Genomic DNA, 23,479 nt, shown 5'->3' on the forward strand with positions numbered 1-23,479 from the left:
CCTTGCTGCTTCTGATATATGTTAATGACCTGGACTTTGGTGTACGGGAACAATTTCAAAATTTGTAGATGCTATGATACTTGGAAACATTGTGAACTGTGAGGAGGATAGGGTAGAACTTCAAAAGGACACAGAGAGAATGGGCAGAGGAAATCTAATGCAGAGAAGTGTGAAGTGATTCATTTTGGTAAGAATAATTTGGGGAGACAGTATAAAATAAAGCTGTAATTTTAAAGGGGGTGCAGCAGCAGAGGGACCTGGGTGTATACAGGCATAAATCATTGAAGGTGGCAGGACAGGTTGAGAGAGTGGCTACTAGAGCATACAGCATCTTAGACTTCATTAATAGGGGCGTAGAGTAGAAAATCAAGGAAGTTTTGTTGAACTTGTATAGCACATTGGTTCGGCCTCAACTGACATATTGTGATCAGTTCTGGGCGCCAAACTTTTTGAAAAATGGGAAGGCATTGGAGAGAGTGCAGAAAGGGTTCATGAGTATGGTTCCAGGGATGAGGAACTTCAGTTACGTGGATAGATTGGAGAAGAGAAGGTTGAGAGGAGATTTGATAGAGGTGTTCAAAATCATGATGGGGTCTGGACAGAGTAGATAGTGGAAAACTGTTCCCATTGGTGGAGTGATCAAGAACCAGAGGGCACAAATTTAAGGTAATTGGCAAAGCAAGCAAGAGCGACATGAGGAAAATCTTTTTCACGCAGCGAGTGGTTAGCATTTGGAATGCACTGCCTGAGTGTGTGGTGGAGGCAGATTCAATTGAGGCATTCAAGAGGGAGCTGGATGGTTATCTGAAAAGGAAGAACGTACAGGACTACAGGAAGAAGACCGGGCAAACAGCTCTTTCAGAGAGCAGGCGCAGACGGGCCAAATGGCCTTGCTCTGTGCTGTAACAATTCTGTGATTCTGAGCTGGCGGGCATTAAATGGGGATTCACTTGTGTCCCTATAAATAGACACACACTGAAATTGTGGTGCTTGGATTAGAAGGTGTATGCTTGTAATGTATAACTCTAAACAAATGCTTATAAAAATGTGTAAAGATTGGCTCCAGTTCTATTTTTCATAAACAAGCTTTTTGAAATAAAACAAAAGACAAAAAACACTGAAAATAGTAGACACCCATGGATGTAATGAGAGTGACAACTCAAAGTAATTAATATTAGTAAAGTACTGGAGAAATTATATGGGATTAAAAGCTGACAAATCCCCTGGATCTGATGGCCTATATCCTGGGATTTTAAGAGGTGGCTGCAGAGCTGGTGGCTATATTGGTTCCAATCTTCCAGAATTCCCTAGATCCTAGAAAAGTCCCTGTGCATTGGAAGGTAGCAAATACAACCCTGCTATTTAAGAAAGGAGGGAGAGAGAAATAGTAAAGGGAAGATTACAGCCATTTTATCATGTGAACGCCTCAAGAAAAAAAAATCTTTTCATGAGGTCAGAGGTATAGAAGGACCACCTTAAGGATGTACTTGATTAATAAAACTGCTGTCTGCTGCTGTATTGGCTGTCTCATAGAACTGGTTTCCATTTTCTATTTACTAAACAGAAATTAAAAGTGACAGTACAGCAGTAATATAATGGCAATAAAATGGTGTCTCACACACAGAAAATTGATGAAGGATACGAGGCAAGCACATTTTGAAAAATAATAGAAAAGCTGCCTGCAGTGTTCTTGCAAGAATTATCAAGAATCTTCCCTTTATTATTTCTTACAAGACATTTCCACCAATTAGTCACAATAGTTTAGCCAATGGTATTTAGTGCTTTTATTATTAAGGACAACTATCATTATGATATAGCCACTATTGTTCCAGTCTGATAACTTTATGCTTCTTTGGACGGTCATGGAACTGTACTTTTTCTCTTCTGTTTGAAACAGTGTGCCTTTAAGATTCTGTTAAAAAGTGTACCTTTAAGACAGAGAGAGAAGCTTTAGATTTCTGAGAACAGTGTGCCACAGCTACACTTGTTACCTAGGCAACAGCAGGAGAGTGAGGAGGTCACATGGTATAATATTGCAATTTAACCGTGTAAAAACCAGCTAAAACCAGTTTTGAGAGACACCAGCGAAGTGTGCTTGCTGGAGGAAGGAGCTGTCTATTTCTCTCAGCAGAAATTCTACAATGAGCTACAGGCCATGTTAATTGTCTAAAGAGGAAAAAAACCCTTTGAAGAGACCATTTGTATTGCTGGAGGTAGCAGAATTCCTTTTCTTTACTTCCAATCCAAGAAGTCTTTGCTTCAAGATTGACTCTCTCGACTGTGTTTTCTGGAATTCGTAGTAAAGTTTTGACTGAGAGATTGTCAGTTTTAAAATCTGAGTGAACCCATTGCTATACTCCTTGTTTACAGAACTGTTTGACGCCTGCTGTAGCCGAAGTGCTTTGAATGCTTATTTACTAAAGGACTGTTTCATCAAATCCGTGTGGAGACTTGAGTGGCATTTTATTATTTTAACACGAGGATACCTCACCCTTCAGGAATGTAACCCACAAAGACTTATAACCTAGTTATTTATTTATTCTTAAACAGTTAATTTTTAACATTTTGAGTATATGCATGTGAATGGGGGAGTTAGGTTAAAATAAGTTATAAGGTCTTGAGACATAGGTTTATCTTAATAGTGTTTAAGATTTAGTTTTTTAATAAATAGTTAATTTGTTGTTGTCTAAAGATACCTGGTTTGGTCTGTTTTATTCTGGGGGTTTACTAGAGTGTTTAATTTGGCTGTTTTCAGTTGGGTGGGAAAACTGTAATAATATGCTGCGATCTGTGGAGCGATGGGACTGAACTGACAGTGCATTGCTCCCGCCTGGGTTGTAACAGGACACGTACAAGAGAACTTATTTTTATGTTTAACAATGAATCTTCTTCAGAAAATAGTAGGTATGTGCTTAATCCAATTGATGTTTGCTGCTTCTGTTGATCTACAAGCAGTATAGTAGGGACAAGAGAAGTGAATACAGATTATTCAAAAACTACTTCAAACATCATAAGTCAAACAACATATTCTTGTTGTAAATCTAGGTGGTCAAGATTCCACTTCTGTACTTGCCAGCATGTGGTTTTCCCTCTATTAAAATGAGTAGCAGGAAACTCGTGACAGAATTACAATTTCCACTCCAGGTGTATTTCAGCAACACAGGAAATACCACACGTTAATATCAATTTCTAAATTTCTCAATTAAAGCACGACAAACTTCTTCAATTTTTTCTCATTTATTTTCTTCCCCAAGCTGACTATTCAAAATCAAGGTGAAGTAAGTCATCGTCTATGATAACTCCTCGAATTTGATTTAACACTTCAGTTCATAAAGACAGACTGAATTATGTCCCAGCCCTTCACAAATCAAAATCAACATATACAGTTACGAAGGATAAATACAGTTACCTTTGGCCTTGATTGCTGTAGTTGTTATCATACGAGTCATAACCTTGGTCTTCATAGATTGCTCCGTAGCCATCACCATATGCCTAAACGTTCAAAGAAGAGCAATGACTATATAGTATACAAAGATTATTCTCAAACACATTTTCAAAAATAGAACTGGCTTTACTTATAAGCATTCAAATATCCCATTGGAATTCATCACAATTCCAACTAGAACTGTAAATTACACTTTTGGAAATGGTTTGGTACAACAATGACAGTTAAACAGTGAAGGAAAATTTTTGTCCAACCTTCTTCCTTCCTCTCCTTCAGGTGTCAAATCATCCTGAGAAATGGTTCCATGAGCATCAGTAGCCCTACAGTGCCTTGCACTTAGTCATATGTCAGTTCAGACAGCAAGGTTTGCAGCTTGTTCAGCTGTGGAGACCAAAGCCTGGATATGTCTGTACACATATTCCAGCAATGATCACTGGATAATGATTAGAAATGGGAGCACCGAGTCATCTTCCCCCTCCTGCCCTCACTCCTGGGACACTAATGGCAATTGCACTGTCTCTACTGTATCCATGGCTGACAGTTAATTCAATACAGGGAATCAAAACTGGTACATTGTGGTCGGCATGGCTCAGTGACACACTGAGTGCTACTCATTAGCTCATTCGCACAGTCAGATGACAAAATCTATATTAAAATAGACCTGAACATTCAGTTTAGAGTTCATCCGCTGTTTTGAGATAAGTGCAGATCTGAGCTAATGAAAGAATATTCAGTTTCTGCATGATCGTGCTTGCACCATTTATAACAAGTTTATTTGAACAGTTTCACTGCAATAATTCAAATCCAAGCCCGAAGCAAATCCCATTGGCTTAGACAGTGGTCGACTTGAAGGTCACACATTAGGTGGCTGTAACAGCTAAACAGCAATCCTCAGGCATTTTAGACAGACAAGAGTGGTGTGTTTCTATTTATATGAACACAGCAGGTTGAGATATATATATATATATATTTTACACTGTGGCAACAAAATGGGGGCTGGGAGACACAGGCAATTACCAAAAGCTCTGTGTGAGTTTCTGAAGTTTAAAGCCACAGCTGGAAATGATAGTTAACATTTCAGTATAAAGAGCATATCCTTTGAAATCTGAAATTGAAGTTATGCAGCTCCTGTATGCAATCATAATAGTGTTTACTGGAGTCAACAATGCCTTGTTCTCAGAACAAGGTAGTATGGGCCGAGGTTAGAAACAGGAGAGGAGAGGTCACCCTGTTGGGAGTTTTCTATAGACCTCCGAATAGTTCCAGAGATGTAGAGGAAAGGATAGCGAAGATGGTTCTCGACAGGAGCGAGAGTAACAGGGTAGTGGTTATGGGGGACTTTAACTTTCCAAATATTGACTGGAAATACTATAGTTCGAGTACTTTAGATGGGTCTGTTTTTGTCCAGTGTGTGCAGGAGGGTTTTCTGACACAGTATGTGGACAGGCCAACCAGGGGCGATGCCACATTGGATTTGGTACTGGGTAATGAACCCGGCCAGGTGTTCGATTTAGATGTAGGTGAGCACTTTGGCGATAGTGATCACAATTCGGTTAGGTTTACCTTAGCGATGGGCAGGGACAGGTATATACCGCAGGGCAAGAATTATAGCTGGGGGAAAGGAAATTATGACGCGATTAGGCAAGATTTAGGATGTGTAGGATGGGGAAGGAAACTGCAGGGGATGGGCACAAACGAAATGTGGAGCTTATTCAAGGAGCAGCTAATGCGTGTCCTTGATAAGTATGTACCTGTCAGGCAGGGAGGAAGTTGTCAAGCGAGGGAGCCGTGGTTTACTCAAGAAGTTGAGGCGCTTGTCAAGAGGAAGAGGGCGGCTTATGTTAGGATGAGACGTGAAGGCTCAGTTAGGGCGCTTGAGAGTTACAAGCTAGCCAGGAAGGATCTAAAGGGAGGGCTAAGAAGAGCAAGGAGAGGACACGAGAAGTCATTGGCGGATAGGATCAAAGAAAACCCTAAGGCTTTCTATAGGTATATCAGGAATAAAAGAATGATAAGAGTTAGAACAGGGCCAATCAAGGATAGTAGTGGGAAGTTGTGTGCGGAATCAGAGGAGATAGGGGAAGCGTTAAATGAATATTTGTCGTCAGTATTTACAGTAGAGAAAGAAAATGTTGTCGAGGAGATTACTGAGATACAGCCTACTAGGCTAGATGGGATTGAGATTCACAAGGAGGAGGTGTTAGCAATTTTGGAAAGAGTGAAAATAGATAAGTCCCCTGGGCCAGATGGGATTTATCCTAGGATTCTCTGGGAAGCCAGGGAGGAGATTGCAGAGCCGTTGTTGTTGATCTTTATGTCGTCATTGTCGACAGGAGTAGTGCCGGAGGACTGGAGGATAGCAAATGTTGTCCCCTTGTTCAAGAAGGGGAGTAGGGACAGCCCCGGTAATTATAGACCTGTGAGCCTTACTTCGGTTGTGGGTAAAATGTTGGAAAGGGTTATAAGAGATAGGATTTATAATCATCTTGAAAAGAATAAGTTCATTTGCGATAGTCAGCACGGTTTTGTGAAAGGTAGGTCGTGCCTCACAAACCTTATTGAGTTTTTCGAGAAGGTGACCAAACAGGTGGATGAGGGTAAAGCCGTGGATGTGGTGTATATGGATTTCAGTAAGGCGTTTGATAAGGTTCCCCACGGTAGGCTATTGCAGAAAATACGGAAGTATGGGGTTGAAGGTGATTTAGAGCTTTGGATCAGAAATTGGCTAGCTGAAAGAAGACAGAGGGTGGTGGTTGATGGCAAATGTTCATCCTGGAGTTTAGTTACTAGTGGTGTACCGCAAGGTTCTGTTTTGGGGCCACTGCTGTTTGTCATTTTTATAAATGACCTGGATGAGGGTGTAGAAGGGTGGGTTAGTAAATTTGCGGATGACACGAAGGTCGGTGGAGTTGTGGATAGTGTCGAAGGGTGTTGTAGGGTACAGCGGGACATAGATAGGCTGCAGAGCTGGGCTGAGAGATGGCAAATGGAGTTTAATGCGGAGAAGTGTGAGGTGATTCACTTTGGAAGGAGTAACAGCAATGCAGAGTACTGGGCTAATGGGAAGATTCTTGGTAGTGTAGATGAGCAGAGAGATCTTGGTGTCCAGGTACATAAATCCCTGAAAGTTGCTACCCAGGTTAATAGGGCTGTTAAGAAGGCATATGGTGTGTTAGCTTTTATTAGTAGGGGGATCGAGTTTCGGAGCCACGAGGTCATGATGCAGCTGTACAAAACTCTGGTGAGGCCGCACCTTGAGTATTGCGTGCAGTTCTGGTCACCGCATTATAGGAAGGATGTGGAGGCTCTGGAAAGGGTGCAGAGGAGATTTACTAGGATGTTGCCTGATATGGAGGGAAGGTCTTACGAGGAAAGGCTGAGGGACTTGGGGTTGTTTTCGTTAGAGAGAAGGAGGAGGAGAGGTGACTTAATAGAGACATACAAGATAATCAGAGGGTTAGATAGGGTGGATAGTGAGAGTCTTTTTCCTCAGATGATGATGGCAAACACGAGGGGACATAGCTTTAAGTTGAGGGGTGAAAGATATAGGACAGATGTCAGAGGTAGTTTCTTTACGCAGAGAGTAGTAGGGGCGTGGAACGCCCTGCCTGCAACAGTAGTAGACTCGCCAACTTTAAGGGCATTTAAGTGGTCATTGGATAGACATATGGATGAAAATGGAATAGTGTAGGTCAGATGATCGGCGCAACATCGAGGGCCGAAGGGCCTGTACTGCGCTGTAATGTTCTAAAAAAAAACACAGACAGCTAAAACCACTTTCTGTCCCTATAAAGATGTTTGGTTAAAAGCTCACTGGAATAATGACAAACAAAATCTAAACTGGGAAGCAAGACAGTAAAAGAAAAACATAAGTAGTCATTTTTATTTTTAAGGATAAGAGAGGTTACAAATCATAAATTTGGAAAAAGAGGGAAAATTAAAGTTAAAAAAGAGAAAACAGAGCTCGCTTCCTTATATTTTTCCACTTTTTAACACTAGTCGATATCTCAGGTACAGGGATTATGCATTTATATGAAATCTTTCTGCACGTGGGCCTCACTATTATTGGTGTTCAGTTCTTCTTTTGGGCCTCCTTATCTCGAGAGACAATGGATACGCGCCTGGAGGTGGTCAGTGGTTTGTGAAGCAGCGCCTGGAGTGGCTATAAAGGCCAATTCTGGAGTGACAGGCTCTTCCACAGGTGCTGCAGAGAAATTTGTTTGTTGGGGCTGTTGCACAGTTGGCTCTCCCCTTGCGCCTCTGTCTTTTTTCCTGCCAACTACTAAGTCTCTTCGACTCGCCACAATTTAGCCCTGTCTTTATGGCTGCCCGCCAGCTCTGGCGAATGCTGGCAACTGACTCCCACGACTTGTGATCAATGTCACACGATTTCATGTCGCGTTTGCAGACGTCTTTATAACGGAGACATGGACGGCCGGTGGGTCTGATACCAGTGGCGAGCTCGCTGTACAATGTGTCTTTAGTTAAGAGGATAGATGGCACCTGGCATATTATCAATACATCGCTGCTACCCTCTGTGTGATATATCATTCTATTTCACAAATGAAAACAGAAGTATGGAAAAAAAATCATAGATGTTATAGTTTTGGTAAGCTAAATTAGAACCAGATACTTTTAATACTGTGTAATTGAAATCTGTTGAGATGTTTAATAGCATTATTTTCAGGATCAAAATGTATGAGAACTTTTAGGTGCAGGCACAGGAGTTTCCTTGGACCTGACAGCTATCCAAGGGTTAAGGTTGCTGCCAAGTATAATTGAAAAGGAATTGTAACACAAAGCACTGCACCCATCAAGTTTTCTTTTGAGAGTATGGAGCCATAAAGGGTAAGAACATACCAGCAGCTCTCTGAACTACAATGACCCAGTCAATGATCAGACACGTCTCTGAAAATACGTCAGACTGAGGACAGGCCTAGCCTTTTAGTCCTCACCTGTATTTTTCACTATATTATTTTCCATTGTTCCTAACCATTCAGGCATTTAATACACATTAGTTCAATTCTACAGCTAGCATGAATCCACTATGGTCTCAAAAACCAGCCAAATGAGTCAGACAACTGTGACCACTGATGAATACTTTGAAGTTATTATTTACTCAGTCACTGCTATAATTCTTGATTGTACCAATAAACCCAAATGGATATTTTTGCATCTATATGGACAGTATAGTAACAAAATAATAGGTAATTCATTGAAAAACAAGTGGCTTTCGACAGCAACTGAAGCAAATATGTACAATAATTCATGTTAACTGAATTAACCACCCACTTTTCACAAGTGTATAGGCTCACCGTAGCATGAATGCTTTTAGAATTATGCTACATGTATTTATTTATTTAGAGATACAGCACTGAAACAGGCCCTTCGGCCCGAGTCTGTGCCAACCATCAACCACCCATTTATACTAACCCTACAGTAATCCCATATTCCCTACTACCTACCTACACTAGGGGCAATTTACAACAGCCAATTTACCTATCACCTGCAAGTCTTTGGCTGTGGGAGGAAACCGGAGTACCCGGCGAAAACCCACGTGGTCACAGGGAGAACTTGCAAACCCCGCACAGGCAGTACCCAGAATCGAACCCGGGTCCCTGGAGCTGTGAGGCTGCGGTGCTAACCACTGCGCCACATCATCAATGGTGGCAAATTGTAACCAATAGAGTATCAAGAACAACTCAGTTGAAAAGAAATTGGGTCTGTTAAGCACTGCTCTGACAATTTCTCCAAAAATGAACAACAATCTGTATTTATATAGCACCTTTAACGTAATAAGATGTCCCAAGGTGCTTCACAGGGGCATTAGAAAACAAAATCTGACACAGAGCCACATAGATATTAGGGCAGATGACCAAAAGCTTGTTCAACTGTGAACACCAATGCCTGGATGTCTGTGCACATATTCCAGCAATATTTGTCAGGACAGGTGGATAGAGTGGTGAAGAAGGGATATGGATTGCTTTCCTTTATTGACTGAGGTATTGAGTACAAAAGCAAGGATGTGATGCAGGAACTGTATAGAGCATTGGTTAGGCTACAGCTGGAGTACTGAAACATAGAAAAATTACAGCACAGGAGGCCATTCAGCCCGTCGTGTCTGCGCCGGCCGAAAAATCTAGCCGCCCAATCTAATCCCATTTTCCAGCACCTGGTCCATAGCCTTGCCGGCAACAGCACTTCAGCTGTGTGTCCAGGTACCTTTTTAAAGAACTGAGGGTTTCTGCCTCCACCACCGTTCCTGGCAGTGAATTCTGGACACACACCACCCTCTGGGTGAAAAGGTTTTTCCTCATGTCCCCTCTAATCCTTCTACCAATCACCTTAAATCAGTGCCCCCTGGTAATTGACCCCTCCGCCAGGGGAAACAGATCCTTCCTATCTACGCTATCCAAGCCCTCCATAATGTTGTACACCTCTATTAAGTCACCCCTCAGCTTCCTCTGTTCTAAGGAAAACAACTCGAGCCTATCCAATCTTTCCTCATAGCTGACACTTTCAAGCCCTGGCAACATTCTTGTAAATCTCCTCTGTACTCTCTCCAGAGCAATTATGTCCTTTCTGTAAAGTGGTGACCAGAACTGTATGCAATACTCCAACTGTGGCCTGATCAGTGCTTTATACAGTTCCAGGATTACATCCCTGCTTTTGAATTTTATACATCGACCAATAAAGGAAAGCATTCCATATGCCTTCTTCACTACTCAGTCTACCTGTCCTGTCACCTTCAGGGACCTGTGGACATAGGAACAAAGGAAGATAGAAACAGGAGTAGGCCATTCAGCCTCTCGAGCCTGTCCTGCCATTCAATGAGATCATGGCTGATCCGCAGCCTAACTCCATATACCTGCCTTTGGCCCATATCCCTTAATATCTTTGCTCAACAAAAATCTTTTCCTATTAATATCTTGAAGACTTCGATCAGATCACCCCTTAACCTTCTAAATTCTAGCGAAAACAGGCCTAATTTGTGTAATCTCTCCTCGTAACATAACCCTTGTAGTCCAGGTATCATTCTTGCAAACCTACGTTGCACTCCCTCCAAGGCCAATATATCGTTCCTAAGGTGTGGTGCCCAGAACTGCTCACAGTACTCCAAGTGGGTCTAACCAGGGTTTTGTACAGCTGCAGCATAACCTCTGTGTCTTTATACTCCAATCCTCTACATATAAAGGCTAGTATTCCATTAGCCTTTTGATTATTTTCTGCACTTGCTTGTGGCATTTTAAAGATCTATGCTCCTGAACCCCCAAGTCGCTATGGACATCCACTGTACTTAACCTCTTCCCATTTAGAAAGTACCCTGCTCTATCCTTTTTTGGTCCAAAATGGATAATCTCACACTTGCTTGCATTGAAATCCATCTGCCACAGTTTTGCCTACTCACCTAGTCTGTCAATATCTCTTTGCAATTTTATGCCAACTTTTAGACTGTCTACAATGCTGCCTAACTTTGTATCATCAGCAAATTTGGATATATGACTTACTATGCCATCATCCAAGTCGCTAATGAATAATGTGAATAATTGAGGCCCCAACACAGATCACTGCGGGACACCACTAGTCACATCCTACCAATCGGAGTACTTACCCATTATCCCCACTCTCTGTCGCCTACCACTCAACCAACTTCCTAACCATGTTAATAATTTGCCTTCAACTCCATGGGCTTCTACCTTAGTTAACAGTCTCTTATGCGGGACTTTATCAAATGCCTTTTCGAAGTCTACATAAATAACAGCCATAGATATTACTCTGTCCACTACCTTAGTCACTTCTTCAAAAAATTCAATGAGATTTGTCAGGCATGACCTTCTCGTTGTGAATCCATGCTGGTTGTCCCAGATTAACTGAAATTTTTCTAGATGTTCAGTCACCCTATCCTTATTATAGACTCCAGTAACTTCCCCACCACAGATGTCAGGCTAACTGGTCTGTAATTTCCTTGGTTCCCATTTTCACCCTTCTTAAAAAGTGGAGTAACGTGCAACATTCCAAACTACATCATCAGTGAGAATGGTGATTAAAAACCTCTACCTACCCAGAGTGCAAATTAAAAAGAGCAAAGAACATCTTAAAACTATGTACAGCAGCTCGAATGTCGTTATTTCAGTCCAGTTTCTAATCCATAAATCCACACCACTGGTTGCAAACATCTTGACTTACAACAATGACCCAGGGTCCATGACAGGGACCACTCCTGAATCTAGGGAACTCTGAAAGACTATAGTTAGGGCATCGACAATGTGCTCCCCTACTTCCTTTAACGCCCTCAGATGGAAACGGTCAGGTCCTGGGGATTTCTCACTCTTTAGTTCCATTAATTTCCTTCTTACTGATGTTTTACTTACGCTAATTGTATTGAGTCCCTGTACCCGATCGGCTGTTAATTTTTTTCGGGACTTCCGGCAAGTTATCCTTTTTCAACTGTAAATTGTTCAACATGTCTGCCATTTCCCCATCAATGACAATATCTCCATTTTCAGCTTTTAGTGGGCCGACATTGCTCTTGACCACCCGCTGTCCCTTTATAGGGACATCGAGTCATACAGCATAGAAACAGGCCCTTCGGCCCACCACGTCCATGCCGACCATAATGCCTATCTATACTAATCCCACCTGCCTTCATTAATTCCATATCCCTCGATGCCTTGCTCACCCCTACCATGGGAAACAGACTCTGGCTATCTACCCTATCTATGCCTCTCATAATTTTATATACCTCTATCATGCCCCCTCTCAGCCTCCTTTGCTCCAGGGAAAATAGACCCAGCCTATTCAATCTTTATTTATAACTCAAGCCCTCCAAACCAGGCAACGTTCTTGTGAATCTTTTCTGCACCCTCTCTAGCTTAATCACATCTTTCCTGTAGTGCGGCGACCAGAACTGCACACAGTACTCCAAATGTGGCCTAACCAACGCTATGTACAACTGTAGCATGACGTCCCAACTCTTGTACTCAATGCCTCAGCCGATGAAGGCAAGCATGCCAAACGCCTTCTTCACCACCCTGTCTACCTGTGTTGCCACTTTCAGGGAGCTATGTACTTACATCCCAAGGTCTCTCTGCTCAACAACACTCCCCAGGGCCCTGCCATGCACTGTATATGTCCTGCCCTGGTTTAACTTCCCAAAATGCATCACTTCACACTTGTCTGCATGAAATTCCATTTGCCACTCCCTTGCCCACTTTCCCAGTTGATCTATATCCTGTTGTAACCTGAGACAACCTTCTTCACTGTCCACTATACCACCAATTTTGGTGTCATCTGCAAACTTACTAATCATGCCCCTTACATTCACATCCAAGTCATTAACAAATATGACAAACAACAGAGGGCCCAGCACCGATCCCTGCGGTACACCACTGGTCACCAGCCTCCAATCTGAAAAACAACCCTACAATACCACCAAGCCAATTTTGTATCCAATTTGATAGCTCACCCTGGATCCCATGTGTTAGAACCTTCCGGACCAGCCTACCATGCGGGACCTTGTCAAAGGCCTTGCTAATGTCCATGTAGACAACGTCCATCACCCTGCCCTCGTCAGTCCTCTTGGTCACCTCCTCGAAAAACTCAAATTCGTGAGACATGATTTCCCACGCACAAAGCCATGCTGACTATCCCTAATCAGACCATGCCTTTCCAAATGCATATAAATCCTATCTCTCAGAATCCCTTTCAATAACTTTCCCACCACTGATGTAAGGCTCACCGGCCTGTAGTTCCCTCGCTTATCCCTGCTGCCGTTCTGAAATAAAGACACAACATTAGCGATCCTCCAGTCTTACGGTACCTGACCCGTGGCTAACGATGATACAAAAATCTCTGCCAGGGCCTCAGCAATCTCCTCCCTTGCTTCCCATAGCATCCTAGGATACACCTGGTTAGACCCTGGGGATTTATCCACCTTAATGCACGTCAAAACCTCCAACACCTCCTCCTTTGTAATGTTGATATGCTCCAGGATATCGGTGTTCCCTCCCTTGAACTCACTAACTTCCATGACCTTCTCCACGGTAAATACGGACGGGAAATATTCATTTAAGACCTCGCCCATTTCCACTGGCTCCACACATAGATTGCCACACTGATCCTTAAGGGGACCTACTCTCTCCCTAGCTACCCTTGTACTCTTAATATACTTATAGAATCTTTTAAGATTCTCCTTTATCTTATCTGCCAGGGAAATCTCATGGCCCCTTTTCGCCCTCCTAATTTCCTTCTTAAGTGTAGTCCTACATCCCCTATACTCCTTGAGGGACTCGCTCGATCCCAGCTGCCTATACCTGACATATGCCTCCTTCTTTGTCCTGACCAGACCCTCAATATCCCTCGTCAACCAAGGTTCTCTAGACTTGCCAGTCTTGCCCTTCCATCTGACAGGAACATGCCGGCCCTGAACTCTTCCTATCTCACTTTTAAAAGCCTCCCACTTGCCAGACGTCCCTTTACCTGTAAGCAGCCTCTCCCATTCATCTTTTGAGTGTTCCTGTCTGATGCCATCGAAATTAGCCTTCCCCCAATTTAGGACTTCAACCTGAGGACCAGTCCTATCCTTTTCCATAACTATCGAAGCTAATTGAGTTATGGTCACTGGTCCCAAAGTGCTCCCCCACTGACACATCAACAACCTGCCCATCCTCATTTCCCAAGAGGAGGTCGAGTGTAGCCCCTTCTCTAGTAGGGCCATCCACATACTGCTTCAGAAAACTATCCTGGACACACTTAACAAATTCTTCCCCATCTGATCCCTTAGCACTAAGGCAGTCCCAGTCAATATTAGGGAAGTTAAAATCACCTACTATTACAACCCTATAATTCCTGCACCCATCTGTGATTTCCCTACATATATGCTCCTCCACTTCCCTCTGACTATTGGGGGGCCTATAGTATAATCCCATCAAAGTGATCACCCCTTTCTTATTTCTAAGTTCTACCCATATGGCCTCGCTGGACGTTCCCCCTGGGATATCCTGTCTAAGTACTGCCGTGATGTCCTCCCTAATCAATAGTGCAACTTCCGCATCTCTCTTACCTCCACCTCTGTCACGCCGGAAGGATCGGTACCCCGGAACATTGAGCTGCCGTCCTGCCCGTCCCTCAACCACGTTTCCGTAATAGCTATAATATCACAATCCCATGTTCTGATCCATGCTCTGAATTCATCTGCCTTACCTGTAAGGCTTCTTGCATTAAAGTAAAGGCAGTGTAGTCTACCAGACCTTCCACGCTCCCTGTCCTGCCCCTGCACGGCCTGCCTACTGGACTGGTTTGCTTTAACCTCTACATTTGCCTCAAGTATCTGATCTGAGAGACCATTACTTTGGGTCCCACCCCCCTGCAAGACTAGTTTAAACCCTTCCGAGTAGTACTAGCAAACCTCCCCGCAAGGATATTGGTCCCCCTCCAGTTTAGATTCAACCCGTCCTTCTTGTACAGGTCACCACTGCACCAGAAGAGATCCCAATGATCAAAGTAGCTGAAGCCCTTCTGCCAACACCAACTCTTCAGCCACGCATTCATTTGCCTAATCCTCCTATTCCTACCCTCACTCGCACGTGGCACAGGTAGTAATCCTGAGATTACAACCTTAGAGGTCCTGCTTTTTAACCTTCTGCTTAACTCCCTAAATTCACTTTGCAGGACCTCATCTCTCTTCCTGCCTACATCGTTAGTACCAATATGGACCACGACCTCTGGCTGCTCACCCTCCCCTTTCAGAATGTCCTGCAGCCGCTCCGAGACATCCTTGACCCTAGCACCAGGGAGGCAACATACCATCCTGGTTCTGAAGTTCCGAAGAAGGGTCACTGACCCGAAACGTTAACTCTGCTTCTCTTTCCACAGATGCTGCCAGACCTGCTGAGTGAATCCAGCATTTCTTGCTTTTGTTTCAGATTTCCAGCATCCGCAGTATTTTGCTTTTATTATACCATCCTGGAGTCTCGTTTGTGGCTACAGAAACGCCTATCTGCACCCCTTACGATAGAATCCCCTATCATTATCGCTTTTCCAACCCTTTTCCTCCCCTGCTGTGCAGCAGAGTCCTCCGTGGGGCCACAAACTTGTCTGTTGCTGCTTTCCTCTGGGAGGTCATCCCCCTCAACAATATCCAAAGCGGTATATCTGTTTGAGAGAGGGATGGCCACAGGGGACTCCTGCACTACCTGCCTGCGCCTACTACTCCGTCTGGTGGTCACCCATCTCTTTTCTGCCTGTGCAGCCATTACCTGCAGTGTGACCACCTCACTAAACGTGCTATCCACGACTTCCTCAGCATCACGGATGTTCCACAGTGAATCCACCCGCAGCTTCAGCTCCGTAATGCGGGTATCCAGTAGCTGCAGCTGGATACACTTCATGCACACTTGGTCACCAGGGACACTGGAAGCGTCCCTGATTTCCCACATAGCGCAGGAGGAGCAGATGACGGGGCTGAGCTCTCCTGTCATGACTACCCTTAGATTAATTAGTTACTCCCTTAATTAAAAAATACTAATTATACTCAGGGCCTTGTTCTACCCACTTCAATCTAAAGTCCTTAAAAAAAAACCCTTAGTAGTACTTATCTTATCACCAGAGATTTTGTTTCCAACAAAAAAAAACTTTCCCCTTATTTTTTTAAGATATTCTAACAGCTGCTACTCACCAACCAATCACCTTGCAGCTCTCCTCTGACGTCACTGCCTTTTTTTTCAAAACTCCGGCGCGCTGGAAGGGGTTCGACTGCTCTCCGCTCTATAACTATAAAATTTCTTCTTTTTGTTTTGATGTCCCTTGCAAGTTTCCTTTCATAATCTCTGTTAGTAGCGCTTAAAAGCTGCTTTGTGACCCTTTGCTGGTCTTTGTATCGATCCCATTCGGCCGGATCTGTGCTGCGTTTTGCATTTTTGTTTTATGCTATCCCTAATCTCTTCAGTTCTCCATGGCTGTTTTTTCTGTGAAGTGGTGCTTTTTCCTCTCAGGAGTATATACTCGCTCTGTATTTCTTTAAACGTTTCTTTAAATATTCTTCACTGTTCTTCAGTCATTTGACCCATTAACAGATCGACCCAGTTTACCGTGGACAGTCTCTGTCTCATCCTGGTAAAGTCAGCCTTACCCAAGTCTAAAACTCTAGTAGCTGATTCGTGCTTTTCATTTTCAAACGCTACCTTGAATTCGATCATGTTGTGATCACGATTTGATAAATGTTCACGCACAGTTAGGCGACTAATTAAATTTGGCTCATTACTCATAACTAAATCTAATATTGCCTGTCCCCTTGTTACATCTTGGACATATTGCTGTAGGAGGAATTTGAATTTAATTAATAAATCTGGAAATAAAAGCTAGTCTAATGATGGCCATGAAACCATTGTCGATTGTTGTTAAAACCCATCTGTTCACTAATGTCCTTTAGGGAAGGAAATCTGCTGTCCTTAACTGGTCTGGCCTACATGTGACTCCAGACCCACAGGTTAACTCTTGCATGCCCTCTGAAATGGCCTGGCAAGCCAATCAGTTGTACCTAACCGCTGCGAAGTCAATAAAAAGGAATGAAACTGGACGGACCACCCGGCATCGACTTAAGCACCGGAAACGACAATGGCAAACACAGCCCTGTCGACCCTGCAAAGTCCTCCTTACAAACATCTGTGGGCTTATGCCAAAGTTGGGAGAGCTGTCCCACAGACTAGTCAAACAACAGCCTGACATAGTCATACTCACAGAATCATACCTTACAGACAACGTCCCAGACACTGCAATCACTATCCCTGGGTATGTCCTGTCCCACCGGCAGGACAGACACAGCAGAGGTGGTGGCACAGTGATATACAGTAGGGAAGGCGTTGCCCTGGGAGTCCTCAACATCGACTCTGGACCCCATGAAGTCTCATGGCATCATGTTAAACATGGGCAAGGTAACCTCCTACTGATTACCACCTACTGCCCTCCCTCAGCTGATGACTCAGTACTCCACCATGTTGAACACCACAGAGGAAGCACTGAGGGTGACAAGGGTACAAAATGTACTCTGGGTGGGGGACTTCAATGTCCATCACCAAGAGTGGCTCGGTAGCATCACTACTTACCGAGCTGGCCGAGTCCTAAAGGTCATAGCTGCTAGACTGGGTCTGCGGCAGGTGGTGGAGGAACCAACATGAGGGAAAAACATACTTGACCTCGTCCTCACCAATCTGCCTGCTGCAGATGCTTCTGTCCATGACTGTATTGGTAGGAGTGACCACCGCACAGTCCATGTGGAGACGAAGTCCCGCCTTCACATTGAGCATACCGTCCATTGTGTTGTGTGGCACTCTTTTTTTTTCTTTTTTCTTTTCTTTTCTTTTTGGGCCTCCTTATCTCGAGAGACAATGGATACGCGCCTGGAGGTGGTCAGTGGTTTGTGAAGCAGCGCCTGGAGTGGCTATAAAGGCCAATTCTGGAGTGACAGGCTCTTCCACAGGTGCTGCAGAGAAATTTGTTTGTTGGGGCTGTTGCACAGTTGGCTCTCCCCTTGCGCCTCTGTCTTTTTTCCTGCCAACTACTAAGTCTCTTCGACTCGCCACAATTTAGCCCTGTCTTTATGGCTGCCCGCCAGCTCTGGCGAATGCTGGCAACTGACTCCCACGACTTGTGATCAATGTCACACGATTTCATGTCGCGTTTGCAGACGTCTTTATAACGGAGACATGGACGGCCGGTGGGTCTGATACCAGTGGCGAGCTCACTGTACAATGTGTCTTTGGGGATCCTGCCATCTTCCATGCGGCTCACATGGCCAAGCCATCTCAAGCGCCGCTGACTCAGTAGTGTGTATAAGCTGGGGATGTTGGCCGCTTCAAGGACTTCTGTGTTGGAGATATAGTCCTGCCACCTGATGCCAAGTATTCTCCGAAGGCAGCGAAGATGGAATGAATTGAGACGTCGCTCTTGGCTGGCATACGTTGTCCAGGCCTCGCTGCCGTAGAGCAAGGTACTGAGGACACAGGCCTGATACACTCGGACTTTTGTGTTCCGTGTCAGTGCGCCATTTTCCCACACTCTCTTGGCAGTCTGAACATAGCAGTGGAAGCCTTACCCATGCGCTTGTTGATTTCTGCATCTAGAGACAGGTTACTGGTGATAGTTGAGCCTAGGTAGGTGAACTCTTGAACCACTTCCAGAGCGTGGTCGCCAATATTGATGGATGGAGCATTTCTGACATCCTGCCCCATGATGTTCGTTTTCTTGAGGCTGATGGTTAGGCCAAATTCATTGCAGGCAGACGCAAACCTGTCGATGAGACTCTGCAGGCATTCTTCAGTGTGAGATGTTAAAGCAGCATCGTCAGCAAAGAGGAGTTCTCTGATGAGGACTTTCCGTACTTTGGACTTCGCTCTTAGACGGGCAAGGTTGAACAACCTGCCCCCTGATCTTGTGTGGAGGAAAATTCCTTCTTCAGAGGATTTGAACGCATGTGAAAGCAGCAGGGAGAAGAAAATCCCAAAAAGTGTGGGTGCGAGAACACAGCCCTGTTTCACACCACTCAGGATAGGAAAGGGCTCTGATGAGGAGCCACCATGTTGAATTGTGCCTTTCATATTGTCATGGAATGAGGTGATGATACTTAGTAGCTTTGGTGGACATCCGATCTTTTCTAGTAGTCTGAAGAGACCACGTCTGCTGACGAGGTCAAAGGCTTTGGTGAGATCAATGAAAGCAATGTAGAGGGGCATCTGTTGTTCACGGCATTTCTCCTGCATCTGACGAAGGGAGAACAGCATGTCAATAGTCGATCTCTCTGCACGAAAGCCACACTGTGCCTCAGGGTAGACGCGCTCGGCCAGCTTCTGGATGCTCCAACACTCTGTTCCGCACCTGAAGCTAAAGACCAGTTCTATGAACAACTCCATAACATCATTAGCAGCATCCCCAACACCGAACACCTATTCCTGCTGGGGGACTTTAATGCCAGGGTTGGGGCCGACCATGACTCATGGCCCTCCTGCCTTGGGCGCTATGGCGTTGGAAGGATGAATGAGAACGGGCAGAGACTGCTTGAGTTGTGTACCTATCATAACCTCTGCATCACCAACTCGTTCTTTCACACTAAACCCTGTCACCAGGTTTCATGGAGGCACCCAAGATCACGTCATTGGCACCAGCTAGACCTCATTGTCACAAGGCGAGCCGCCTTAAACAGTGTTCAAATCACACGCAGCTTCCACAGTGCGGACTGCGACACCGACCACTCCCTGGTGTGCAGCAAGGTTAGACTCAGACCAAAGAAGTTGCATCATTCCAAGCAGAAGGGCCACCCGCGCATCAACACGAGCAGAATTTCTCACCCACAGCTGTTACAAAAATTTCTAAATTCACTTGTAACAGCCCTTCAAAACACTCCCACAGGGGATGCTGAGACCAAGTGGGCCCACATCAGAGACGCCATCTATGAGTCAGCTTTGACCACCTACGGCAAAAGTGCGAAGAGAAATGCAGACTGGTTTCAATCTCATAATGAAGAGCTGGAACCTGTCATAGCCGCTAAGCGCATTGCACTTTTGAACTACAAGAAAGCCCCCAGCGATTTAACATCCGCAGCACTTAAAGCAGCCAGAAGTACTGCACAAAGAACAGCTAGGCGTTGCGCAAACGACTACTGGCAACACCTATGCAGTCATATTCAGCTGGCCTCAGACACCGGAAACATCAGAGGAATGTATGATGGCATGAAGAGAGCTCTTGGGCCAACCATCAAGAAGATCACCCCCCTCAAATCTAAATCGGGGGACATAATCACTGACCAACGCAAACAGATGGACCGCTGGGTTGAGCACTACCTAGAACTGTACTCCAGGGAGACTGCTGTCACTGAGACTGCCCTCAATGCAGCCCAGCCTCTACCAGTCATGGATGAGCTGGACATACAGCCAACCAAATCGGAACTCAGTGATGCCATTGATTCCCTAGCCAGCGGAAAAGCCCCTGGGAAGGACAGCATTACCCCTGAAATAATCAAGAGTGCCAAGCCTGCTATACTCTCAGCACTACATGAACTGCTATGCCTGTGCTGGGACGAGGGAGCAGTACCCCAGGACATGCGCGATGCCAACATCATCACCCTCTATAAAAACAAAGGTGACCGCGGTGACTGCAACAACTACCGTGGAATCTCCCTGCTCAGCATAGTGGGGAAAGTCTTTGTGTGGCACTATCACCGTGCTAAATGGGATAGATTTGGAACAGATCTAGCAATGCAAAACTGGGCATCCATGAGGCGCTGTGAGCCATCAGCAGCAGCAGAATTGTACTCAAACACAATCTGCAACCTCATGACTCTACCATTACCATCAAGCCAGGAGACCAACCCTGGTTCAATGAAGAGTGCAGGAGGACATACCAGGAGCAGCACCAGGCATACCTCAAAATGAGGTGTCAACCTGAAGTTACAACACAGGATTATCTGTGTGCCAAACTGCGTAAGCAGCATGCGATAGACAGAGCTAAGCGATCCCATAACCAACGGATCAGATCTAAGCTCTGCAGTCCTGCCACATCCAGCCGTGAATAGTGGTGGACAATTAGACAACTAACTGGAGGAGGTGGCTCCACAAATATCCCCATCCTCAATGATGAGGGAGCCCAGCACATGAGTGCAAATGATAAGACTGAAGCATTTGTAACAATCTTCAGCCAGAAGTGCCGAGTTGATGATCCATCTCAGCCTCCTGCTGAAGTCCCCAGCATCACAGATGCCAGACTTCAGCCAATTCGATTCACTCCGCATGATATCAAGAAACGACTGAAGGCACTGGACACTGCAAAAGCTATGGGCCCTGACAATATTCCGGCAATAGTACTGAAGACCTATGCTCCAGAACTTGCCACGCCCCTAGCCAAGCTGTTCCAGTACAGCTACAACACTGGCATCTACACTGCAATGTGGAAAATTGCCCAGGTATGTCCTGTACACAAAAAAAGCAGGACAAGTCCAACCCGGCCAATTACCGCCCATCAGCCTACTCTCAATCATCAGTAAAGTGATGGAAGGGGTCATCAACAGTGCCATCAAGCAGCACTTGCTTAGCAATAACCTGCTCAGTGACACTCAGTTTGTGTTCCACCCGGGCCACTCATCTCCTGACTTCATTACAGCCTTGGTTCAAACATGGACAAAAGGGTTGAACTCAAGAGGTGAGGTGAGAGTGACTGCCCTTGACATCAAGTCAACATTTGACCGAATATGTCATCAAGGAGCCCTAGCAAAACTGAGGTCAATGGTAATCAAGGGGAAAACCCTCCGCTGGCTGGAGTCATACCTAGCGCAAAGGAAGATGGTTGTGGTTGTTGGAGGTCAATTATCTGAGCTCCAGGACATCACTGCAGAATTTCCTCAGGGTCGTGTCCTAGGCCCAACCATCTTCAGCTGCTTCATCAATGACCTTTCTTCAATCATAAGGTCAGAAGTGGGGATGTTCGTGAATGATTGCACAATGTTCAGCACCATTCATGACTCCTCAGATACTGAAGCAGTCCGTGTAGAAATGCAGCAAGACCTGGACAATATCCAGGCTTGGGCTGATAAGTGGCAAGTAACATTCGCGCCATGTAAGTGCCAGGCAATGACCATCTCCGACAAGAGAGAATCTAACCTTCTCCCCTTGACATTCAACAGCATTACCATCGCTGAATCCCCCACTATCAACTTCCTAGGGGTTACCATTGACCAGAAACGGAACTGGAGTAGCCATATAAATACCGCGGCTACAAGAGCAGGTCAGAGGCTAGGAATCCTGAGGCGAGTAACTTACCTCCTGAATCCCCAAAGCCTGTCCACCATCTACAAGGCACAAGTTAGGAGTGTGATGGAATACTCTCCACTTACCTGGATGGGTGCAGCTCCAACAACACTCAAGAAGCTCGACACCATCCAGGACAAAGCAGCCCGCTTGATTGGCACCCCATCTACAAACATTCACTCCCTCCACCACCGACACACAGTGGCAGCAGTGTGTACCATCTACAAGATGCACTGCAGCAATGCACTAATGCTCCTCAGACAGCAGCTTTCAAACCCGCGACCTCTACCAACTAGAAGGACAAGGGCAGCAAATACATGGGAACACCACCACCTGTAAGTTCCCCTCCAAGCCACACACCATCCTGAATTGGAACTATATCGCCGTTCCTTCACTGTCGCTGGGTCAAAATCCTGAAACTCCCTTCCTAACAGCACTGTGGGTGTACCTACCCTAAATGGACTGCAGCTGTTCAAGAAGGCAGCTCACCACCACCTTCTCAAGGGCAATTATCGATAGGCAATAAATGCTGGCCTATCCAGCGTCGTCCACATCCCATGAATGAATAAAAAAAAAAGAAAACTAACCAGGACACATTCCAGAAATTCACTACCTTTCTGACAGGTGCTAGTCTGCCTCCCAATCTATGTGCAAGTTAAACTCCCCCATTAATGCTACTGTGCCTTTGTTACACACCTGCCTAATTTGTGCGTTGATACAATCTAACACCTCAGAACTGCTACCAGGAGGTCTATACACAACACCTATTACAGTTTTAGATCCTTTTCTTTTCCTCAATTCCACCCACAAGGTCTCCACTGGATGCTTTCCCCTCATTCTATCCTCCCTCACCAATGAGGTGATCTTATTTCTAATCAGTAAGGCTACTCCACTCCCTCTGCCATTTTCCCTGTCCCTCCTGTAAACGTTATAACCAGGTATATTTAATTCCCAGTCCCGACCATCCTGCAATGGCCACCACATCATAATCTTCCATTTGGATTTACACCTGCAGCTCATCTAGTTTATGCCTTACACTCCATGCATTGGTATACAGAACTCTTATTTGGGCTATACCCCCTAACCTGCCCCTCAGCACTGATGCTTTATTTGCCTGTTTATTATTTCTCTCTTCTGGTTTAACTACTATACTTCTTGTAGTTTGGTTAACAATCAGCCTCACCACTAACCTGCACTCCTACCTTCTCCTTTAACTTCCTGTTTTTCCATGCAACTGAACCCT

General features: G+C 44.9%; 1 protein-coding gene across 2 annotated transcripts in view; it reads right to left on the reverse strand.

Moving 5' to 3' along the window:
* Nucleotides 1-23,479, reverse strand: part of LOC137369818 (KH domain-containing, RNA-binding, signal transduction-associated protein 3-like) — a 327,473-nt gene that overhangs the window by 79,268 nt on the left and 224,726 nt on the right. For both annotated transcript variants that reach the window (XR_010975020.1, XM_068031372.1), the window contains exon 7: nucleotides 3,410-3,492. Coding sequence is in view for 1 of the 2 variants with exons in the window: in XM_068031372.1 (XP_067887473.1) it covers nucleotides 3,410-3,492 (83 nt within the window). In the remaining variant the exon portion in view is untranslated. The remainder of the gene's footprint in view (nucleotides 1-3,409; nucleotides 3,493-23,479) is intronic.

Source organism: Heterodontus francisci, chromosome 5, assembly GCF_036365525.1.
Source record: "Heterodontus francisci isolate sHetFra1 chromosome 5, sHetFra1.hap1, whole genome shotgun sequence".
Lineage (NCBI taxonomy): Eukaryota > Metazoa > Chordata > Chondrichthyes > Heterodontiformes > Heterodontidae > Heterodontus > Heterodontus francisci.